Source organism: Hypanus sabinus, chromosome 18 (genome assembly GCF_030144855.1).
Source record: "Hypanus sabinus isolate sHypSab1 chromosome 18, sHypSab1.hap1, whole genome shotgun sequence".
NCBI lineage: Eukaryota > Metazoa > Chordata > Chondrichthyes > Myliobatiformes > Dasyatidae > Hypanus > Hypanus sabinus.
The window spans coordinates 35,767,432-35,791,344 of record NC_082723.1 but is presented as its reverse complement, the minus strand read 5'-3'; the positions used below and the strand labels follow the sequence as shown (position 1 = coordinate 35,791,344).

General features: G+C 42.6%; 2 protein-coding genes across 11 annotated transcripts in view; one reads left to right on the top strand and one right to left on the bottom strand.

Annotated features, from left to right (window-relative positions):
- The window catches only part of LOC132407481 (proline rich transmembrane protein 1B), a 29,341-nt gene extending 25,385 nt beyond the window's left edge, over nucleotides 1–3,956 (top strand). For all 7 annotated transcript variants that reach the window (XM_059994084.1, XM_059994080.1, XM_059994082.1 and 4 more), the window contains exon 4: nucleotides 219–3,956. In XM_059994084.1, the coding sequence (XP_059850067.1) occupies nucleotides 219–368 (150 nt within the window). In that variant the 3' untranslated portion in view covers nucleotides 369–3,956. The remainder of the gene's footprint in view (nucleotides 1–218) is intronic.
- Nucleotides 3,957–6,414: 2,458 nt separating this feature from the next.
- The window catches only part of LOC132407480 (endophilin-B2-like), a 111,071-nt gene continuing 93,572 nt past the window's right edge, over nucleotides 6,415–23,913 (bottom strand). For 2 of the 4 annotated variants that reach the window (XM_059994075.1, XM_059994078.1), the window contains 5 exons: nucleotides 21,179–21,202; nucleotides 16,512–16,601; nucleotides 15,065–15,165; nucleotides 11,569–11,800; nucleotides 6,415–7,671 (listed from right to left, as the gene is read on the bottom strand). In XM_059994075.1, coding sequence (XP_059850058.1) covers nucleotides 7,564–7,671; nucleotides 11,569–11,800; nucleotides 15,065–15,165; nucleotides 16,512–16,601; nucleotides 21,179–21,202 — 555 coding nt within the window. In that variant the 3' untranslated portion in view covers nucleotides 6,415–7,563. The remainder of the gene's footprint in view (nucleotides 7,672–11,568; nucleotides 11,801–15,064; nucleotides 15,166–16,511; nucleotides 16,602–21,178; nucleotides 21,203–23,913) is intronic. The other 2 variants (XM_059994076.1, XM_059994079.1) reach the window with 1 other exon arrangement.

Sequence of the window (23,913 nt, the reverse complement as noted above, 5' to 3'; positions counted from 1 at the left end):
GACTGAATGGCCTAATTCTGCTCTTATGTCCTATGGAACCAGATTGGAACTGGATTGGGCTCCAGAACTGAATCGAAATGAAACTGCTCAGAACTCATGCATTATTTCTCTATTGCCCTCAACTCAATTGTCAGTTGAAGTGTCCTGCGGCTGTTGTGGAGGACTGCACAATTGTTGAGCCCAATTTTTTAAAATGTCTTCTTGTCTTTCCCCTGCAGACACGGATGGCAATTCTCAGAGGTGACCACGATCAGGCAGAGATCACCTCGAGGAAGGCGCGGATTTTGGTCTTGTTCAGCCTGCTCTTTGGGGTCTTTGTTTCCATCGGGTGGGTGATATATGTGGTGGTGACACTTTACTTCGCTTGATTTGCTGTGTCCCCCCCATTGGGTGAGACCCCGATGCTTTGAGAAAACTTTGCAACACGGACCTGGAGTTTGAATTGTCACCTTACAGGCATTTCTCTTTTACACTTGTCTTTGGAATGAGGGCGCCCCGACCCCCAGTTACCCTAGGCCTTCGTGGACTGCTACAGTTTGAGAGTTCCAGGACTCTATTGAAGGAACGGCTATTTTATGGGAACCGTGTCACTCGGAGAAGAACACGAAGTGGTGGTGTTCCCATCATTCTACTTTCTCAATTTAAGTGTCGAAACATGACTATCCTGTTCCTTTATCTGTTCCTTTCTGGTCCACTGTCTGCTGGAGAAAGTCCAGGATTGACCGGTCCAACTCATGCTCTGTGAGACCGCCCGACGCAAACAGGGACGTACATTGCCAGAGTATGTGTATGCCTGTGGAAGGTGAAGTGAGGACTGAAACGGTCTGGGCTTTGACTGGGCGTGGCTGGGTGCCAGAGTTCACACACGCTTCAAGGGGCCTGTGGATCACATGGTGTTTAACCCAGTGTGAGCCAGAAGCTGAGTAAACTGAACCAGTAACAGAGTTTGTTGTGTTCCGCAGTAACAGGGCTCCAGTCCAACAACATGGCTAAGTTAGGCACTGCAGTGTTGGGTTGAGAGAACCTTATTATGTTTATGGAGAGATCAGATATGCAAACGTTATACAGCCTGATGGTTGAGGAAGAAGCTATTCTTGAAATGCTGAGTATATTCCCAATTCCGTACCTTCTCTCTGATGGTAGCAATATAGAGGACATGTCCCAGATGGTGAAGGTCCTTCATGATAGATGGCGCCTTCTTGAGGCATCACCTCTTGTAGATATCCTCGATGGAACTGCCTGAGCCTGCAGCCTTCTGCAGTCCCTTGTGATCTTGTGCATTGGAGGTTCCATAGCAATCTTGTGGTCCTGTTTTCCCGATGAGTTGTCCTCCCTCAGTTAAGTCAGGGTGAAAGCCTAATCCCTGAACTACACTGACCAGTAGGAAAGGTTTGGGCTAACACCCTTCAGAAGCTGGAATTATTGACGTTGGTGAAACAACCTTGGACTTGCAAGTTCTGAGCAACTTTTCAGAGCTGAAAAATATGACAGCTGAAAGGGAGCTTGACCTTTGCAGGTGACAGCTGTTCCTTGGCTTTCAGACCATTGCTGTCAATAATTAACGAGAAACCCTGGCACTCAGTGAGGACGTTGATGTGGTTTCCCCAGGGTGTCCTGTTGCCCATTCTTCATATTGTCCAGAATTCCCCAGGAGGTGAGGATTATTCTCCAGGATGTGGCTCCAACCAGCTGAACAATGATGATCACAGCAGTTCCAGGAACATGCTTAATCCTTGCCATTTTGAGTTAATAATTCAAACCAAGCTGTTTCACCAACAGTCAGACCTAATCCTTTAGAGAATCCATTAGAGAATCTGTTTGCTTTCCATTGGCCTCACAGGATAGACCAGGAGAGCTGATAACAAGGAGAGAGAGCGATTCATCCAGAAAATTTTTTTGCTTAACTGAAGAAGCACCCACCACCCAATCCTGTCAACATATTGTCCCGTCTTTTCTCCCGATATGTGTTAGAGGCCATTCAGTTCACAAACTCATTTACCCTCCACTTCTCTGGCGTAGGAAAAATAACTCTTCAGTTATGTGCTGACTGCGTTTATAAACAGAGCTATAGTAATTACTAAATTCAAAGTTCGATTTTAACCACTGTAACACACAGGTGAAAGCTTCCGGTGTGGCTGCTGTAATGTGCCCGTCACTGGTGACACTTAGCAAGTTGTTGAGGACCTGAGAATTGGGATATAGGAGCAACTTTGAGATCCATCATCCTCTGGCATTTCATGGGACAGCACAGTAGTGTAGTGGCCAAGTGTTTAAGGCATCGGTCTAGTGATTTGAAGGTCACTAGTTCAAGCCTCAGCTGAGGAAGCGTGTTGTGTCCTTAAGCAAGGCACTTAACCACATATTGCTCTGCGACGACACCGGTGCCAAGCTGTATGGGTCCTAATGTGGAGAGGGGAGACTTGCAGCATGGGCAACTGCCCGTCTTCCATACAACCTTGCCCAGGCCTCAGTCATCATCGAAAATTGATGGACAGCCATAGCATGGTGGTTAGCACAACGCTTCACAGTACAGGCGATCCAGGTTCAATTCCCACTGCTGTCTATAAGGAGCTTGTATGTTCTCCCCATGACCATGTGGGTTTCTTCCACAGTCCAACAACAAGCCAGTTGGTAGGTTAATTGGTCATTGTAAATTGTCTCGTGATTGGGCGATTGCTGGATGGCATGGCTCAGCAGGACATATTCTAAGCTGTATCTCAATAATAAACAAAAAACAAATAAACAAACATGTTAATGTCATGTTTGCAAACAGGCGGATTCAGCTGAGGGGAACTGTTCCTGCCTACCCCTCCGCCCAACCCTCACACACACATTCATTGTAAGGTAGATGGCTGAGGGCGGTGAGGCCTCCTTCACCTGGGAGATGACAGGTGGAACACAGTGGCAGAGGCTGGTGTTGCCCTCTCACTGTCAGGGGGATTTCTCACCAAACTGATTCTGGAGTCTTAGCACCTGCAAAGTTAAAATTATAGATTCAGATGGATAATGCAAGTACTCAGCAGGCCAGGCAGCAACTCAGGGGAGAGAAACAGTGTCAAGACAGCAGAATTGTAGACAACTTCAACCAGTGTGAATTCCACAACTCATAAAGTCTCAAATAAACACTCGTGCAGGGAAAAGAAGAGACTTTAAAATGAAGGGAATGTAGGTTACTCATTCCATTCTGTCACTCTGGGCTAATGTGATATTTCATAAAACATAACATACTGCCCGATATTTGAAGCACACTATGAAGTATTTGAAATGTGGGATCACTGTGTTGTGGTTCACAGAATCACTGCTCTGGGCAACATGGTGGCACTTTAACTGCGACCTAGGTTCAATTCCTGCCGCTGCCTGTAAGGAGTCTGTGTGCTGTCCCTGTGACTATGTGGGTTTCCTCCCACAGTCCAAAGAAGGTTAATTGCTTCATGATTAGGCTGGGATTAAATCGGAGGAGTTGCTGGACGGCATAGCTCAAAGGGCTCGATGTGCCTTTTCTGTATTGTATCTCAGTAAATAAATACGATATTTGAACGCTAAACCATCTTAGCAAAACACTGAATATTTGGTACCATTTTGACCCCAAGCAGATATGGACAGATGTTTTTCCCCATTTATAATAAAGAAACAAACGTGCTCCTCTTGTGCCTTGAATTTAGAATTTGTTCTGGCATTCTGGATTCAATTTAGATTTATTTTAGCACATAACTTATTTTAAAATCATTCTATAATAATTGATGAAAACCAAAATGATAAAAGTCATTAAGGAAATTGGGACGTTGTGATTGTAGACTATGAAACGTTTTAAGTGTATTGGAATGGAGTGTGGGATGTGTTTCTACTGTGGTGGAAGGAGTGAAATTTCAATAGTTTTGTACATATTCATCAGCACTGCTACATTGTGTGGAAAAAAGTATGGAATAGAAGATGTAATAAAATTTATTTAAATCGTTTTACAGTCATTGAGTTTTATTTGATATAACACTGAAACATTTGGCTCTTGAGATTTGAGGTCAGATTCACACCATCTTTGGTCTATTTTAATGGATTAATTTCACAGATGATCAAGGACAAAACTTGTATTTGCTCAAGTCACCCAAAGCCACAAAACATTTTACTACAAAGGCCACAGGTCTCTTCCCCAATCTTTTCTAATTCAAGGCCAATGGAATTCTAAAAAAAACCTCAAAATGTTGGCCAGTTAGCCCAGATGTTGCCTGCTCCAGATGTAGACTGCAATCTAAAAACAGAAACACAAGGTGTGAAATATTTATTCTGTTTGTCTCGCCACATTAAGTGTGACCTGCTGAGCGATTCCAAGACTTACTGTTTTTATATTAGGTTTCCAGTTGTTGTTTTTTAATTTTCACTTTGCAGAACATGGTGTGATTTATTGTAGTCCACACCTCACGCTGATATAGCACTTTTCACAAAGTATCTAAAAGGTGCTTCATAGAAGCAAAATGTTAAAATAACGTGGTTTCTGACCCAAAGGTGAAGAGTTGACAGATTGGTATTTAAGAACAGTTTATGAAGCATTTTCTTGCATTATTCTCCGTCTGTTCAGTCTTTACACAATCATTTATTCTTTTTATTGCCTCCTGATGTGTCCTTCACAATTTACTTTCCTACCTAAGTGTAATGAGTTAACCTAGTTGATGACTATTCATGCTGAAGATATGAACAAGCCTATTTCTGTTTTTCCATCATTACCATTATGCAATGACCAGGGCTGCTATGTTAATAGTTAAGTAAGGTATGTATTTCCTCCACTAGGCTGAGGGAGAATTTAACCTTGCCACAGATGTTTGTCAGAACATTGCACTGAGTCTGGGCTAAATTACTGAATTTTCCTTTTAATCTGGCTCTCAAAGTATGCAACCAATAGTCTTTCACTTGTGTCTACCACTCTCTTCTTCAAAAGGATGTCAGCCATTTTGTGGTGCTTCCATCAGCCTGTAGAGGTTTCCTCTAACTCCATAATCCCACCCAAACACCCAAGATGGAAGCTGCAGTATCCCGTCTCTGCTGACAGGAGCTAAAAATCTGGGTTTCATTGTCCATGTGCTCCAGAAAGTTCTGGAGTTGAGCACTTTGGGCTTCCTGTCAAGGGCTTTGTTTCAGCTTTCACCACTGGCACTTAATGCCAGGGGCTGCCATGTCATTAGTTGTCCAGTTTCTATGACAACTTTTGTTATTTTACGAAATGGGGCTGCTGGCCTTTTGTCGCCACCCAGCCTGGACGATAACAGTGTCTGCTCCTCTCACTAATTCTGCCAGGGTCAAAGGATCCTAAGAGTACACAAGCTTCTCACCACAGCTGGGCAAAGGCAGTGGAGCAGAGAAAGGAGGGCAAAGAGCAAAGGACATGACCTTTGGATCTCCCAAATCACCGCCACTGTGCTTCATTGAAGTGCTTCCTGAAGGGCAGTCATCACAAAATAATCAGATCTGTTCTCAGAAAAAGTGTACTGAAAACTTTGAGCCTCTTTCTGTAGTCAGTAAATCTCTGTGTGAAAGCTGAAAACACACAAATGAAATCTGTTTATTTTAAAAAGGCCAGCTCGTGCTTCTATGTTACTTTCACTAGCTGTCTCAAGAGAAGAACCCCTTTCGGGGTCCACTGAGATTTAAACATGATCCAATCCTTTCAGCTCAAAACCTTCGGCAATATCAGGCATCGAGTTTGGTGTGCACGCATGGGTACACTCAACAATGGATATGTATTTTATAGAAAAGATCTGTTAATGAATGCGATGATGAAATTGAGCATGAACACCAGCCAATTTGAATGGACTGCTCCAGTACTGAGGATTTCTTCGTACTCATTGAGATACAGCGTGGAATAGGCCCTTTCAGCCACGACACCCAGTAATCCCCTGATATAATCTGGGCCCAATCACAGGGCACTTTACAATGACCGATTAACCTGCCAACCAGTACGTCTTTTGTCGGTGGGAGGAAACCAGAGCACCCAGAGGAAACCCACACAGTCACAGGGAGAACATACAAACTCCTTCCAGACAGCAGTGGGAATGGACCCCAGGCCGTCTATATTGTAAAGTGCTGTGCTAGCTACTATCCTACCATAAATCGGATGTCATTTTAAAAGAATGTGGTTGATTTATACACACTGAAACAGTTCACGAAGGAGTCACAGTTGCCATTCCAGTGTTCAGGTTGGTCTACCAACTGACTGGCTCCTTCCCCTGCCCCTCTCCATATGCACTAGTCAAGTTATGGCTTCTTCACCAAGCCACAGCCTCACCTTTCTTGAAACAATTGCCGCTGCTTTATTTTCACAAATCAGAAACTGAGCGCAGTTAACTATGACTCTGAAGTAGCTTGTGTTATTACAACGCAACACGATACAAGCAAGATGCTTGGGAATGAAAATCTGCAGGAGGGGAGTCTGGTTAAGGAATGCTTTAATAAAGTTTTTCCACTATGTATAGTACAGCATTAACAGGCAGCAAATACACCCAAATCAAGTGGAAGGAGTTGATACATACTGATGCAGACATTATGAGCCCGGATATGACCACATGACCAGGACCTTGCATTATACATTTACACAAGGAAGGTGACAGGAGAGATACACCTGACAGGAAGAGGACAAATACTGTAGTACAATTCCAATGCCTTTACTTGTTCAATTCCTTTAATCTACATGGAATAAAACACTTTGAAACAGAAAACTACTGTACTCTAAAAAATAAAATTATTAAAAATTATAGTGTTAAATTGATTTAATCCCATTCTTGGATAGTAAATCATGAGTTTTGCTTTAAGTACAATTACTTCTGAAATTTATTGTGACTGGGGAGCGGACATAGGACGCTGAGAAACAGCATTCAGTACGGTCACATCCAGCTGAGTTTAAACACAGATAACTAAGTTTCTCAGTCCCTTAAGTTATGTCCCACTACCCTATATACTGTGCACTTGCAAGCCATTATGAACATTGAAAACATGGCAAGCCCTGGGTTTAAACTGCAAGAAAAGTTTTTCTCACTCAGGGTTTTAAATTCCACCTTTAAATCATGTTCCTGGCGTGTGCATGTTTATTGTGTTTGGAAGATTATTGTACACAGGAGTCTCAACTTTCCCTTCTCCCATGCTGGGAGAAACCTCTTACCTGAAGGCTCCTTGATGGCGTGAATCGTTATGTGATAAGGCCAGATAAGTGAATGGAGGCTTGCAAACTGGGTGAACCTGTTTTAAGGGATTCTTCAGTGTGTCTACTACAAAAGCCTCTCGAACAAACCATGCAACCATTAAGCTCCTGCAGAAGTCCACTATGTCATTTAAAATTACATCAGGCTTTCCCAAGCACGTGGTTCAAATGTAACATTTTAATACATGTCTGCAATAATTTAAATCGGAACAAAATAATTTAAAAAGTGACATTATAAACTATTTGCACACTTTTTAAGCGTTCTGGTGCAACTGGAGTTACCAAAAAAAAGTTGTAAGTGAGGGCGAGTGAAGTGGAATGCAACTTGTGAGTGTCGGCGCAGTTAACCCTGTGTGTTCTGGCAGAAGCTCAGCGACAGGACTCTAGTTCAGCAGCTCCAGGTAAGTGACGGGTACCTTCCCTTTCTTGTTGCCCTTCTCTCCCATCAGCCAATCGGAATCCATTCCAGGCAGACTGTACACTGTGATGAGCTGGGGGTTCAAAGGTGGAGAGAGGTATCAAATCAACCCATTAATGATGGAGTACATCCCAACATTTTGGCACTGTGAGGACTTTACGCAAGATCTAATTACTATTTACATAGACTGGGCCCCAATGGAAGCAGAGATATAAGATCATAAGATTTTAATATGAAGGCTGATCCCCAAGCACCAATTATTTCTAAGCAACACACACACACACACACACTGTGGGAGGAACTCAGCAGATCAGGCAGCATCTATGGAAATGAATACAGGTATGTGGTGCTTAATGTCCATGATATGTCCTGTGAAATCAGACGCTGTGATTTGGACTTTGTGCAAACGCCATATTATATACTTAGCAAACCTATATGGAGTACTGTAGTGTGCTTGTATTGACTAAATAGCCAAGAACTGTACACTGTACACTATAATACATACATGCATACACTATAATTTTTTATTTGATTTTAAACTTGTTAATTTTTTTAACTTTTTATACTTCTACGTGAACACTTTCTTAGCCTATTTCACACACAATTTATCAGAGGATCAGGGTCATCCACATCATTGTTCTCAACTTCCTCATAATGTTCCACTTCTTCAGGAGGCGCTTGGAAGCCATGATGCACTTAACGGTGATATTTTCGAAAGAAAATTGAACAGAGAGGTAACGCTACTACACTCAAGAGAAGCACAATACACGAGATTGGTTACGTCCACTACGTCACGTTCTCCGATCGGGACTATGGGCGTATACGTGATCGGACTTTGTCCGAATGGACGTTAAGCGGCGCACACCTGCAGTCAACACTTTGGGCCGAGACCCTTCTTCAGGACTGGGGGGTGGGGGGGGGGGGGCGGAAGATGCCAAAATAAAAAAGTGGGGAGGGGCGAGGGGAAGGAGGCTGGCTGGAGGGTGGTAGGTGAAGGCAGGTGGGTGGGAAAGGTAAAGGGCTGGAGGAGGAGTCTGATTGGAGAGGAGGGGACCCGGGGGAAGAGAAGAGGTAAAAAGCCAGAGTGAAGAACAGAGGGAGAGGAGGGATTTTTTTATAACCAGAAGGAGAAATCGATATTTATGCCATCAGGTTGGAGGCTACCCAGATGGAATATAAGTTGTTGCTCCTCCAACCTGAGGGTGGCCTCATCCAGGCACAGGAGGAGGCCATGGAACGACATGGCAGAATGGGAATGGGAATTAAAACATTTGGCCACCTTGCTCTCTAACTGAGTTTAAGTTTGCAATAATATAAAACAATAAGTGACGAGGAGAAACAAGAGAAAACCTGCAGGTGGTGGAAATCCGAGCAACACACACAAAATGCTGGAGGAACTCAGCAGGCCAGGCAGCGTCTGTGGAAAAGAGTACAGTCGATGTTTCGTGCCAAAACCCTTCAAGCAGGACCTTCCTCCTGAAACCTTTCCTGCCAAAGGATTTCAGCCCAAAGAGTTGAAAAGTGACAAGTAGATTAATCTGCCAGCAGAAGTGGGTTCCAATGCAACATTTAAGAGAAGATTATGCAAGTGTTGGGAGGGGTATGGAGGGGTATGGAGGGCTATGGTCTAGGTGCAGGTCAACAGAATTAGGCAGAATACTAGTTTGGCACAGACTAAATGAGCTGAAAGGCCTGTTCCCATTCCGTAGAGCTCGAAGACTTGTTTTGACCCACAGTACACTATTGTGGAAAGCCATTTACACTGCAAACAAACCAATTGAAAAGCCACTTGCTGGAGGAGAAATAATATGATTCCTTAGTGATATCAGAACACAAATTAAGCCTATTCTCTCAGGGAAAGAAAAATCAACCTGGAGGAATATCAACCCAAGTGATTAAGAATTTAAAAAAAACACTATTATATTTATTGTAAAGGTTGCCCATAATGGGTCTCCTTAGAAGTTAATTCTGTAAAAAATTCCTCTATTGTCTCTCTTCTTGGATCATATTCTTCTTTTTCAGCAAATAAAACAACAGATAACATAATTGTTAAGCAAACTTTAAGGATCTGGTCTCAATTTAGAAAATTTTTTGGTTTAGTGAATTTTTCATTATCATCTCCCATTCTCAATTATTTTTTTATTCCTTCCATGACTGATAAAGTCTTTAAAGATTGGGATGAACTAGGTATTAAGTGTTTTTGGGACCTGTTTATCTCAGGATCTCTTGCCTCATTTGACCAATTGTAAAATAAATTTGCACTCCCAAAATCACATTTTTACAGATACCTTCAAATTAGAGATTTTCTACGTTTCCAATTAACTACTTTTCCTATAGGTCCTGATAAAAATTTACTGGACGATCTTTTAAATTTAAAACCTTTTGTTAATGGTTCTATAACTTGTTGATTGATTCTAGACAAGACTTTTTAGATAAAATAAAAAAAGCTTGGATGACCTAAATTGTCAGATTTCTGATGATAGATGGAATAAAATTCTTAAACGGGTTAATAAATCATCTTTCTGTGCTCGTCATTCTCTTCTACAATTTAAAGTGGTTCATAGAGCTTACATTTCTAAACAGAAGCTGTCCAGTTTTTGCCTGAATGTTTCTCCACTTTGTAATAAATGCAACTCTGTTGATGCATGTTTAATTCATATGTTTTGGTTTTGCCCTACAATTGAAAAGTTTTGGCGGGAAGTATTTCATACCTTCTCTCAACTTTTTAGGGTCCAATTTGACCCAAATCCCCTTACTGCCTTGTTTGGTATTATTGCAAATGAAGATATAACTTTAAATACTCCTAACCTACAGGTTTTAGTTTTTACCTCTGTGGTGAACTACATATACCTGTCTGGACACGCCCCCCCCCCCCCCCCCCCGCTGACTGCTCCTGAGGCTCCTCCCACAGACCCCGGTATAAAGGCAATTGGAGACACAGCCCCGGCCTCAGTCTCCAGGATGCAGTGTGGTGGTCATTTGCTGCTTGTTCTTTCTTCCAGCCAATAAAAGCCTATATCTCGCCTCACGTCTCCAAGAGTTATTGATGGTGCATCAACCTCTCTTTTAGCAAGAAGAGCAATCTTGCTTAAATGGAAGGAGTCTACCCCTCCTACACATGGCTACGTGATATTATGTCATATTTAAATTTAGAAAAGATCTGCTGCTCAGTCTTAAATTCGAAACAATCTTTTTATGATATTTGGGGACCTTTCCTAAATTACTTTTCCAATTTATAAAGTTTAACAGTGCACAGGCTTTTATGTATATTTTTACCTTCTCTTCTTAAGTGAATATGTTCTTTTTTCTAATTATCCATTGTCATCTTTTTTCTTTGATAGTTGGTAAGGGGTTGACTTTTTTTTAATATATAAAAAAATTTCTTTTATGATGTATGACCTATCTTTAAATTTTTGATTACAGAGTGGTATACCTTTATGTGTTATGCTATAACATTTTGATCAATTTTATTACAATATATGAATGTACACAAGTCATGTTGAGATGTATCTATGTGTTGCACTCTGTAAATCTTTTTTTTCTTCTGAATAAAAATATTGTAAACACACACACACACACACACACACTGGGATGTTGCTTCTTAAGATGAAATGCTATCAAGTAACTAAGGTGGAGAAATCTGTGTTCTTTAAGGCAAAAGATAATCAAAGCAAACGATCGAGCTTAATCCAATGTTCCGCACATCTGTGACTGATGGGTATCTTCACTGCCATATGGACGTGAAATGGTAGCTTGAATACAAATCCCCAGTCCACTTGTTTGGAAAGATGGGGTTAATAGTCATGGACTCTAGAAGTCAACTGAGGACCACTTAATGGAGACTGCTGAGGTTTCCTCCCCCACTCCAAAGACGCACGGGATAGAAGGTTAGTTGGTCACGTGGGTGTAACTGGGTGGAGCTGGCTTGTTGGGACGGAAGGTGCTGAATCTGTAAATAAGTAGAACTAACCTCATCGGCGAGGAGCTCGAGCTCACTGGAGTCAGCTGCGTCGTAATCGTACAGAACACGGGCCTTCCTCGTCCCGCTGGAAGGGGGGCTAACTTCAGTGAACGTCAGCGAGGACGTTGACGGGTTGCAGGGTCCTGCTGCTGCTGGGACCACGGGAATAGTTGCAGCAGAGGGTGAGACGCCGCTGGATGGAACCTGCGTGGTTGCGTTGCCCACGAAAGCACCGGAGAGCCTGAAATAAACAGGGACATGGTCAGCTCCATCGTTCCACCATGAAATGCACATCAGGGAGTGTAGTTTTCAATAATGCAAAGACATCCCTTCAACGTAATTGAAAAACAATCACTGGTGAAATACGTCAGTATCCAAATGCACTTGAATGTGTGTAGGGTTGCAGGTATCTGGGTTAATCACATAACAAGGTCCAATTACAACTGGCTGCCAAGGATGGCAATGTTTAAGGATCCACTTCGTAATTCCCTCTCAGTGCAGTAGGAAGAAAAATCATTACTCTTTCCCTCACTGTGACGGCATATGCACACAGTTTTTATTTTAAAACAGTCAATAACCCTATACACCTATATACATTTTTAGCTGCTGCCTGTTCCATTTTTCTTTCAGAGAACAGAGCTCATGTTTTACCTCTCTGAGTGAAAAGGTGCTTCCTGCCCATAGTCCTTGTTAGGGCTAATTCTGGAGTTAGCATATACAGGTGTCTCCCGCTTTACGAACGTTCACTTTTACCAAAGACCTACATTAGTAACCTGTTTTCGCATTACAAAGAGGATTTTCACTTTTACAAAATTTTTCCCATATAAATTAATGGTTCTTTGCTTTACGTCATTTCGGCTTAAGAAAGGTTTCATCCAAATGCTCTACCTTTGTAAAGGGGGGGGGGGGGGGAAGACACCTGTATAGCAAGATATTAACTTCAGCAAGCAATCTTTAGACCTGAATGTGGATTGTAGATCAAATTTAAATTGCAGCCCTGGACAATAAGTTTCCTGGAGCTGTGGACATCAGTTAATTGAAAACCAGATAATGCTGATTAACATCCATTATGGGTATCTGGAGTGTGGGTGTAAAGAATGAGGTGTATATGTAATTCAGAGGAAGCATTGTAGATTCATTGTAACTATAGAACTATCCTTTAATGTTTAGCATATAAAATGTCATGCATTATTGGGTTAAACAGGCCCAATATCCACTGCTGAATGAGACACTCTCTTCCTACAGAGAGAGTCTCGTTTTGTTGAATAAAACACCTGTATCCATTAGCTTCATTGTCTCTCAGGTGTATTTATTCACATGACAATGGCCCTCAAACACAAACCTGAAGGAAAAACAGTGCATTTCTGGAAAGAGATATCAGGTGACCTGAAATATTTCCCATTTCCACTGTCTCTGTAATATTCTTTACTCTAAATCTCCCAAATTCTGTCCAGCCCAGGCCATCCATTCCGAGCTGATGCTAATAACTTTGAATTTGCACTAACGATGACGTAAGGCAGTCCCATGCATCCTTTTGTAATTGTTCTCCCGTCAGGCAGGGACAAATCCTAGTTCGTCTCAAAGTCCTGGTGGAGAGCAATGGTACTTCAGCCATGTCCAGGCAGCACAATGGTGTCAGGTGCTGGAAAGTGTGAGGGAAGGGATAGACCATCACAGGCCACCAACAGCTGAAAGCAATGCAAACGGCGGTGCTGGCCAAGCTATTGAGATGCAGTTTGCATACTGACTTTTATCTACTTTCAGGGATTTTGGTCACACCAAGAATGGAGCAAGCACAACTGTAGGTTCATGAACGTGGAGAGGCCAGGGACACAGCCACCTCAGCCACAGCCAAGATCTTGACCTACAGGACCCTGGGTATAAGAACCACTGTTACCCGCATGCTAAATCTAATCACCCGTAGATTGCACCCCTTCCCCAACCCAGATATCAGCACTATTTGGAACTTGGGTGGCCAATTTTGATTGAATGCATTCATCTAGAGTGACTTCCAACCGTCAAATAAAACTTACCCCAACCTCCAATTTACAATAATTCTCGACTAACAAAAGGCATTCAATGAAGATGGCAGACAAGTTTTGAATGCTTTGATAATTCTTTTTTCATTGCAGTGGCTTCTAGGAGATAATCTTCCAATTTCTGCACATTTGAACCAGTCCTTGAGTGGACAACAGCCCTATCTACGATAAACTATTAGACAAGTCCTGTAAATCAGACTGATCACATGAGTCAACTTGCCTCAAAGTCTAGGCCAATACACATGGTTTTTAATTTCCTGGCAGACACCTTCCTTCAGGTAAGGGTGTGGGATTGATGGTTTTAATGTTGTGGAAGGTGGGAAGGCAGGGATAACAGAGAATAAAGGAGCTGCAGAAACTACTCTTTATTACCATAAACAGGAGTGTTCACAGGCTCAGCATTAATATCAAATCCAAGATTTATACTTACATTTCTCCATTGGAGCTGAAAGCATGGAATGAAAATTTATAGAGGTTATAAAAATAGTTAAGGACCCACCTTCTTTCAGAGGTCACCACCGAGATGCAGCTTAGGGTTGCAAATCAATAATACTAGTTTGGGATCAAAATGTATGTAAAATCAGCTGTGTTCAAACTCTCTTGCGGGGGACTGGGCCATGAACCATTTGGTGTTAACAATCACGCCACCATCTTCCTCCTGATTCAAGTACGACTTACACAAATAGAGGCATTCGGGTCAGAGATAGATTTTAAAAAATGTACTGTGGCGACCCACTTCGCTCAATGGCCACTTTATTAGGTACTTATGTTCATTAATGCAAATGACTAATCAGCCAATCATGTGGTGGCAACTCAATGCATAAAAGCACGCAGACGTGGTCAAGAGGTTCAGTTGCTGTTCAGGCCAAACTTCAGAATGGGAAAGAAATGTGATCCAAGTGACTTTGACCGTGGAATGATTGTTGGTGCCAGAGAGGGTGGTTTGAGGATCTCAGAAACAGCTGATCTCCTGGGATTTTCACACAGAACAGTCTCTAGGGTTTACAGAGAATGGTGCAAAAAAACATTCAGAGAGTGGCAGTTCTGTGAGAGAAAATGCCGGGTCAATGAAAGAGATCAAAGGAAAATGTCCAGACTGGTTCAAGCTGACAGGAAGGCAGCAGTAACTCAAATAACCATGTGTTACAACAGTTATGTGCAGAAGAGCATCTCTGAATGCACATGTCGAACCTTCAAGTGGTGAGCTACAGCAGCAGACCACAAACAAATGGGCAAATGAGGATGAGCTCACTTGGGTGGGCTAGAGGTTTTCTCTTTGCAATGAGGATGAGAGAGGAAACATCTACAAACCATGAGCACATTGTTATAAAAAGTGAGCTGGACGATTGCAGGCAAACTGATCCTAAACAACAGCATGCTGAGAGTCCATATGCGCTACCCTCGAGTGGAGTTTGAGAGAAACTAGGCTGAATATATCTTCACTTGCGGCATCCGCTGCCCCTTACCTGCCCAGCAATTTCTGCAGGTCCATCGTATACTGGTAACACTGGGCGTAATACGTCGCCTGAGCCTCCACAAACTCATGCAGGCAGCGGAGGTGGTTGGTCTGTTGAAAGAGAGATTTCAACTGGTTTTTTAAAAAATCATTATTTGTTGGCTTGAATTATTCAAATGAGCATCACTTTCTATTCAGTCCGCCCTCATTCAAAACATCTTTCGTTAGCTCGCGGACTAAACTGTGCAAGAACAACATAATCTTTCCGTGTGGTGTTGAGACAGGGTAGTATCTGAATGAATCCAGAAGTGAAAGGGGAACAGACCTAATGGAGAATACATTTTTTCCTGCTTTCTGTTAGAATTTCAAAACTAATAGTTAACTGGTTGAAATGATGCTCACTCAGAGGAAAGCCAAGGAACTAAGATTACAGAACATAGGACAGCACAGGCCTTTTGGCCACAATGTTGCGTCAACGTTTTAACCTACTCCGAGATTGCACAGTAACCACTTCCCTCCTGGATGGTCAGTGTCATAATGCCACGTACAGATCCATGCTCTGTGCTCATCACCCTCGTTCCTGATGCTTCTTGCCTTGGGCAAGAATCATCCCATCCGATGGACTCCATGGATGCTCTGTCTACTGTCTATCCTTCCTCACACTGTGTGTCGCATTTACCTTTTCACCAACTACTCCATCCTCTGACCCACCTCTCTGTCTCTCATTCTTCCGTCAAATCAGTTTAAACCCTCCTCAACAACTGCAGCAAACCAAGGGAACCGCTGTAATGTAGATTCAGGAGTGACAAGCAGAAGGAAACTGTACATTCACATACTTGCAAAAGGAAAAAAAGGGGAAGGAAGCTCCCAAGCCATGAGAAAGGAGCAAGGGCTCTAATTAGACGGGGTGCCACAATGGTGCAGGAGTTAATGCTGCTCCTTCACTGTTCCACTGATCCAGATTCATTCCTGAAATATGGATGCTGTCTGCACGGAGTCGGAAAGCATCCCCTGTTGCTTTCCATATTCTTTAAGTGTGCTGATTGGTAGTAGGTCTGTTGACTACTGTCAGTTACCCCTAGTGCAGGTGGGTGACTGGAGATTCGGGCTTGGGGTATGTGTGTAGGGCCGATGACAGGCATATAAGAGTAAAAAATTAGAAGGCTGCTTGATGGTCAGTGCAGACAAGATGGGCGGAAGTACCTGTTTCTGTGCTTTACAACTGGGGTCTGCAAAGAGCTTTGATTGGCTGGATGGTCTATTATGCTTAATATTAGATTTGTAACAAAGCACAGAAAAAAACAAATAGGGGATTCCAGTTAATTGGTTCATCGCTTAATCAGGACAGCCACTTATTTAAGACAACTCTTCAACAACAAAAACGAATTGGGAATTTGACAGGAATCATTCCATATGGTACGGAGTATTGTGGTAAGCTGAGCCAGGCAATAACATACATGTGTACTGCTGATGCCTTCCAGTAGTAGCCGGGTGACCTCAGCTTGCCGGTCAAACTCTGTCTGTGCCACTCGCAGCTCCTGCTCTGCCTGCGAATAGAAAGGTTGGGGTTGTGTGGGGGGGGGGGGGCACGGGGGGGGGGGAGGAGAAGGTGAAACCCGAACAAAGTCACACATTAACACAGCAATGATCTGTCACAGCCCAATACAACTGGTTTACATCTTCACTTATACCTTTGTCCAGGTTGCTTTGTGCAGTCATCTGCCCTGTGTTTAGATCAATGAACCACCAGCAACTCAATCACCGGGATCTGGCGATTCCCAAACAGGAGGTCCTCAGAAACAATTGGCTGTGGGAGGCCAGTTGATGCCATCTACCTACGTCAATGGAAATCTTATTGGCTGCTGCCTTAACTTGTCCGTCAGAAATGGTTTGAAAATGGTTATAGGTGTATACAGCTTTCAACGCCAGATTCTTCCAGAAGAACCATGAAGACATTAAAACCTGTATAAATGCCTAGAAAAACACTATTGGTATGTCAGAAGAGCACATGGCATATTGGGGCAGTGCAAAACAGGGCGCTAGGGGTAGGCCAACACTCTATAAAAGTTATAGAGAGCTTCTGCACCAGCATTCATGCTCTCAACTTCTACTCATTTAATGACCTGTTAGTCTTTATGACCTCAAGGTGGCCAACTGACTTGGTGTAACTGTGACTAAATTAAACTCATTGCAAATACCATTAAAAGACCACTTTTTGTGCATTATTAAAGTATTTTTACTTTAACTTCCCATTCAGTGTGATAAACCAGTTGAACACCTGTGGATTCTACGCCAGATAGTTTCTGAATGCATTGGACCACCTTGAAGGTCGTTCCTTGCAGAGGGTTAAACACAGAAATGGTTGTGCACAAAATGAACAGCATGGGGAAAAAAAAGAACTGAATTACGAGCCTGGTTTTCGAATTGGGAATGGACAAACACAGAGCTTGATGGCTGTGGCAACAGTTCATGACCTGGAGACCAAGGGGAACAGCATGGTGAATTGACTGACACCACAAGGGCCAGCGAAAGTGGAGTGCATCCCGACACAGTGAGAAAAATCAATTTCATCTGCTATTGGAGAGCAAAGTCAAGATGGCACTAAGCAGCAACTCCCTTGCTTGCATCTTTAGAAACAACTCTATTTCTATCTTTGATACTATTTTTCCTTTTCAAGGTCCTGTTGAAGACCCTGACCTGGAGTGAGGTTCTCTGTGGGAATGGGACCCGCTCTCAGGGCCTCACCATCGGCCGCTTTTCGATATCCCACGGACGCGGCCTGGGAGACCAGTGCGCCTTCAGAGAGCCGGATTTTCGTGGCTCCGGAGAGGGGCTGACTCAAGGCCGGTGCCCCTGACTGAGGCATTGCAAGAGAGCATGGAACAGCGGGAGAAACAGTTCAGATGCTGGGGGTTGTGCATCCAGAGACCTGAGTTCTCAGGGCACAGAGCTCGGAAAAAGTGACACAACAGACTTTCAACATCATAAATCAGTGAGTTGTTTTGTTGTCTCCCCTCTCGCTGTGAAATGGAGACATCTCTTTTTCCCTTATTATGGAGAGAGAGAGAGAGCCTGTGGTATGTTGAATTACCGGGTGAACAAGTAGTCTTTGGGGTACTACAAGTTTGTGTCTTTATTGGTGCTTTGCTGCACACTTGAGTGCTCGGTGGGGGGGTGCTGATGCTTTTTTGCTGGTGGGGGAGGGAGGTCGTTGCTTTGCTGCTGTTTATGTGGGAGGGAGGACTGGGGGGTTGCTTTGGGGTTCTAAAGTTTAATTGTCATTCATTCCTTGGGATACTCCTCTGTTTTCATAGATGTTTGTGAAGAAAAAGAATTTCAGAACGTATACTGTATGTATACATTTCTCCAACATTAAATGTACCCATCGAAACCTATTAAATGTGTAACTATCTGCTACTCACTATTTGACTGAAAATTAAAAGCAGCAGTGAGGTTTTGGTGATGTGGTCCACTGCATAGTTAGCAGCATTATTAGCTCGCTAAGTGAATCGGGGGACCCATCTACATTGTACGATGTCCACAAGCCTTGATGTTTGAAGTGCGTGGTCTGCTAAAGAGTTATGCCTTCCAGTGAGGTCAGAGTGAACTTGAATATGGGGTTGGATTCCTCCGACCCTTCTCTTTTAAGCCTTAAGAATTCCCTGCATAAACTTAAAGGACAAAGCCATGGTGTAAGGAACAAGGTCACTTTCAAACCTAGAAGTCATGATACTCAAGAAGAAACACAGGCTAGTTTGTAAGTAAGCCCCTTTGCCCTGCCCATCAGCTTTACGTGAGGGTGAGCAGCTTTGTCATGTCAGTAACCTCGCTGGTGTCAATGATCACAGCAGCCTCTGTATTGATCACGTTTCCACCCCAGATGGCTCTACAGTCATGTTTACTGACTAGTTAACTCAATGAAAGCAAGTATTAATGAGCAACTCAATGTGCCTATAAAAATGATGTTCGTCTTAAAATGTACAACCAAAAGGTTAGTGTAGCCGCTCTATACTGAGGAAGAAATGTCATTAGTCATTCAGAAACAAAGCACTGATACTTCCCAAAATGATCACCAATGATCCATACCTGTGTTCCAAGTCCACCACACCCAAAGCAAACTCGCACCAATGTTTGCCAATATTAAACAACAGGCAGCCAAGCCAAGTCTGGCTGATGTGGGCTGCAAATCTATACATGCAAGAGCCTCAAGGATAGGAAACTCTCCCTGTGGTTGAAGACATTGATCGCATTCTCAGCACAGAGGACAAAATTGGGGTGCAAGTATCTTTATTTCTCTGAGCCATTACAAGCATGTTGATGTCAACATGAAACTATGAAAAATGTGCGTACGAATACCATCATAGACTGGATTTTGTTTAAAATGATTCCCACTGCCCCCAAAATCAGAAGTGATATTAAAGCAGAACACGAATAAGATGTTAGAAATTGAAAGAGCAGTACCAAAATCCAGCTATCCTTTGAATTTGTTATGTGGGTTAAATGAACACAAGGTGGAGCTAGCTATGGGTATTCTGTTTGTGAGGGTTGGACAGGAGAAACCAGATCAGACTGACGACATTGGGTATCCGTCTAAATCATCAGTATTGGACCCATCAAATTCACAAATACCCTTCATTTCCTCGAGCAATCTTAATTCCATGCATGGTTAATCAATCAAATTATCAAAGATATTGCCACAATTGTTAAGATTTTAAACAATACCAAGGAAATCCATCAGTTGCCAAAGCTGCAATATACTTACACTAGAAAATGGGATTCATTAATGCCTTCGATGTAAAGAATACAATTTGCCTTTGAATGTAAAGATGATTTGTTTCCCTAACCCAACGTAGACAGTTGCTAGAAGCACACCAATGCAAGCATCTTTCAGACACGCCTTCTGGGTTTTGGGTTAATCAGAATCCCATTCAGCTGAGTGAAAACTCTTGCAGTACAGAAAAGGACCAAAATTTTCCAAATGTGATGAAGAGTTTGGCTTTACAGAAACAAGCCTTTTGACCCAAATGATTCATGCCGACCAAATTTCCCATCATTCCGAGGGGTTGCATGAGTGTGTTCTATATATTGCAGCTTTAATTCATCATTAGCCTCCACCCACCCCAACAGACATGGAGAACCTAGAGCATGGGTCACATGGTAAATTCAGAGCAAACTGCTCAACGCCGTGGCAGATAGGATCGTCACAACCCCTAAGTGTTACGTCCTACAGCTATTCACTTAAATTTCAACAAACATTTACAAGTAATGTAGAACACCAGACATCATTGGATTTTCACACAGAATCAGGGTTTCTCTGATTTCATTAATATTGGGTGTAAGGTACTTTACTGTATAGAGCTGAGAGATTTCACTATCAGGTCCCACTTCCAAGAATATAAACTTCCTACTTTTTGCCAGTTATTTTGGACATCTCACTCCCCCCCCACCATTGCTCCACTATGTGGATCTATGGATTGGGAACAATCTAGCTGTGATACACGGGGTTAAGGCGCTCTTGCCCTTTACCATTTGCATAACTGGGTGGATGTCCTTAATCCCCATCATCACAGATATTTTCTCCTTCTGTAGGGCATTTGTTTCCTGGAGGTGTCGGGGGGGGGGGGGGGGGGAAACTGCAAAGAGTTGAGACACGTCCCAGAATATCACGTCATTAAGTGAGATCCCAGCCACAACATCAAGGGCGTGAAATGCAAACAACAATATCAGATCACTCTCGTTACACCCTGTCCCTTTGAATGATCAACCTCCCTCATCTGACCAAAATCTCTTTACCACCTGACATTGGCCATTAATAACCGGGGGGGGGGGGGGGGCGGTTATCATAAGGGACAGGAACCCTCCAGTACTTCACCTCTGCTTGAACCAACTTGTCAATCAACTCCCAGACTGGAAGTGGGATCAGATGGGGATCAATATGAAGATTCACACTTTGATCTGAGGTTTATAGAAGCAATGCAAGTTTAGTATTGATCGATTGAGAGGCACTCACTTGTAAAACACCTTTTAATAATACTTTATTATTCCCCCAATATTAATCACCAAGTGACCATAGCTTAGTTTCTCCAGTGCCTATGTCATTTCTGCATGGGTTTTGAATACTCACTTTCGTCACCTCCTCACTCCAGAGCTGCAAGTCCACACAGCAACAAGAAAGGAGATGAGTGTTTGACACTAGAAGGATCTCATTGTTACTGATGCTCAATGTAAGCCATGGTTAGGCTACGGTGATAACACAACACACAAACACAAGCATGCAGAAGAACAGAAAACATATTTGAACTGTGGACAACAGGGCCTTCATTGCTGATGGTCTCGTGTGGATTACGGACCCTGGCTGAGAATTTACATCAAATAAACAACAAAGCAAAAATAGCAAGCCCTGGTAAGACACACCTCTGGATGGGACAGGGTGTGAAAGGTTACAGGGAGAAGGCAGGAGAATGGGGTTGAGAGGAAAATAGATCAGCCATGATGAAGGGGCCGAGCTGAGTCAATGGGCCGAATGGCCGTATTCTGCTATTTATCGCCTTATCAGGTTTATCACTGTACAGGTCTATGCAGTATTGGTCTTTACTACACAGTAACAAATCAATATTGTCTTACATTTGGGTGCAAGGTAGTTTTTCCAAGAGGGAGACAAGCATGAGAGAAACAGTAAAGGTATAATTCAAGCTAACAGACACTGTAATTGAATCAAGGATCAGCAAATCAGAAATAGCCTGAAGTTTAATGGAAGGTTTGGAAAATGTGGTACTGAACAGTGGTCGAGCAACAATTTACAGATTAGGATGAAGTAATCAGCAAATCGATACTCTGGTGATTGGGTACGCTAGTATGATAGTGGTAAAATTCATCTCCCTCCAACAGTACTACTGATAATCCCACAGCCTCAGCTCTTTGGCGGAATCAGACAGGCAGAAGTTTCAGACTATTGGATGTTGTGCATATAATACCCAACACATTTTGAATTCACTTTGCTTAATTCAATTACAATTTTAAAAAAAATTAAAATGCTGAACCAGGCAAGTTTAAAAGAAAGTGGCTGAACCAGGCAAGCTTAAAAGAAATGGTAGAAATAAATCTCCAGTGCGTTTTAGAATTAGATAGTACAGAAACAGGCCATTCAGCCCAGTACATTCACACTGACCTGTCTACACTAATCCTATTGTCTGTATCCTCTCATGCTTCGCTGTGTATGTGCTTGTTTAAATGCCTCTTCCACATAGAACTTGTATCTGATTCCACCACATCCTGTTGCTGTGCATCTACATATTAGTGACTATATTAAAAAACCTTTTCCCTCACATCCTCTTTGACACTCCTTTCCCTTGCCTTAAAACTGTGCCCTCTTGTTCTTCATGAGCTGCCACTGGAGAGAGTCCTATCAGTTACCGTCATACTCTATCAGGCCTCAGAATTATATTTCACCCTTTCAGATCACCCCTCAGCCCTCCTCGCTCCAGGGAAAATATGTAATCTCTCCTTAAAACTCAAGTTCTCCAATCCAACAATATCATTCTGTAAATCTCCTCTGCACTTTCTCTAGCACAACCATATCCTTCCTATAATGTAGCTACCAGGACTGAACCCGATATTACAAGTGCTGTCTAACTGGTGTTTTGTAAAATTGCAACACAATGCCTCAGTTTCGTTTTATCATACTCCAACCTATGAAGTTGGGGATGCCAAATGCCTTTGTCACCACCCTTTTTATCTGTGTTGTAACTTTCAAGGAACTATGGCGTTAAACGCCAAGGTCATTCAATATTCTTCATTCAATATTCTGCCATTAGTTATATCTATCTTACCCTTATTTGACATCTTAAAATGCATCACCTTTAAATGGAGAATGGGTACGGGATCCTATTGAATCACTGGGAGTTATGCACAGCAGATAGTCAGCGTGCTATATTAATTTTTGCCAGTAAAGAAGGAAGCCTGTTGCACTATTAAGGTGAAAATCTCACACTATGTGATACTTGTGATGTTATTTTTCAAATCCACCAATGCTGGCCTTTAACAGTTTATTGGCATAGTCCCTCTGGGAATAGAATTGTTATCACATACGATACAAAGGGTACTTAGCCACCAATAATAACAACTTGGACTCCAACAATAATAACTTGATTTCTTTTGCCATGAGTCAGTTCTGACATGTCATCATGGAAACGTATTATTGGTGTCTAAGATTCCAGGATATCTCACAGTTTTTCTGTGGAGCCAGCCCAGATACGTGATGGATTCTGTTTGCCTGATTTGGAATGCACCCCTACCCCCACCAAATGAAGGCAATCCACTCAGCCAAGTCGAGAAAGCCAGGGTACTCACTGGCAGGGCAGGGCATGGGAGCCTCAAGACTGCTCAAGTTAAAACCCTGCAGCTCTCAAGCACAAGTCACTATAGTGTGGGACCCCTTCCTTACTGACTGTCTAGGTTGTGGATTGGAAAGAGGGCAACAAGTTTTAAACCCTAGTTGATTTGCCGATTTCACTCGTGGGGCTTGGAAAACTGATGGGCTCCTTTGCTTGAATTCACATTTAAACAGCAAATGTTAAAGATTCCAAGAACCGGAGAGATGATAAACCCCATATGACCTCCTCCAGCAGGGTGTATTCCCGATGGACTGAAGAATTTACAACTAGTGCTCTTGACTATCAGTTCTTTTGACAGCTTCATGCAATCTGAAACATCATGAAACAAATAGCACATTAACACCTAAATACTGGATTTTAAATTTTCTTCTAAGCTAAAAGACTAGATTAAGCAGTGTGAAAATCACTGGCTCTTCAATAAAGAAGATCTTTCTTGAAGGATTGGGCCATGTTGACCATGTTGTTA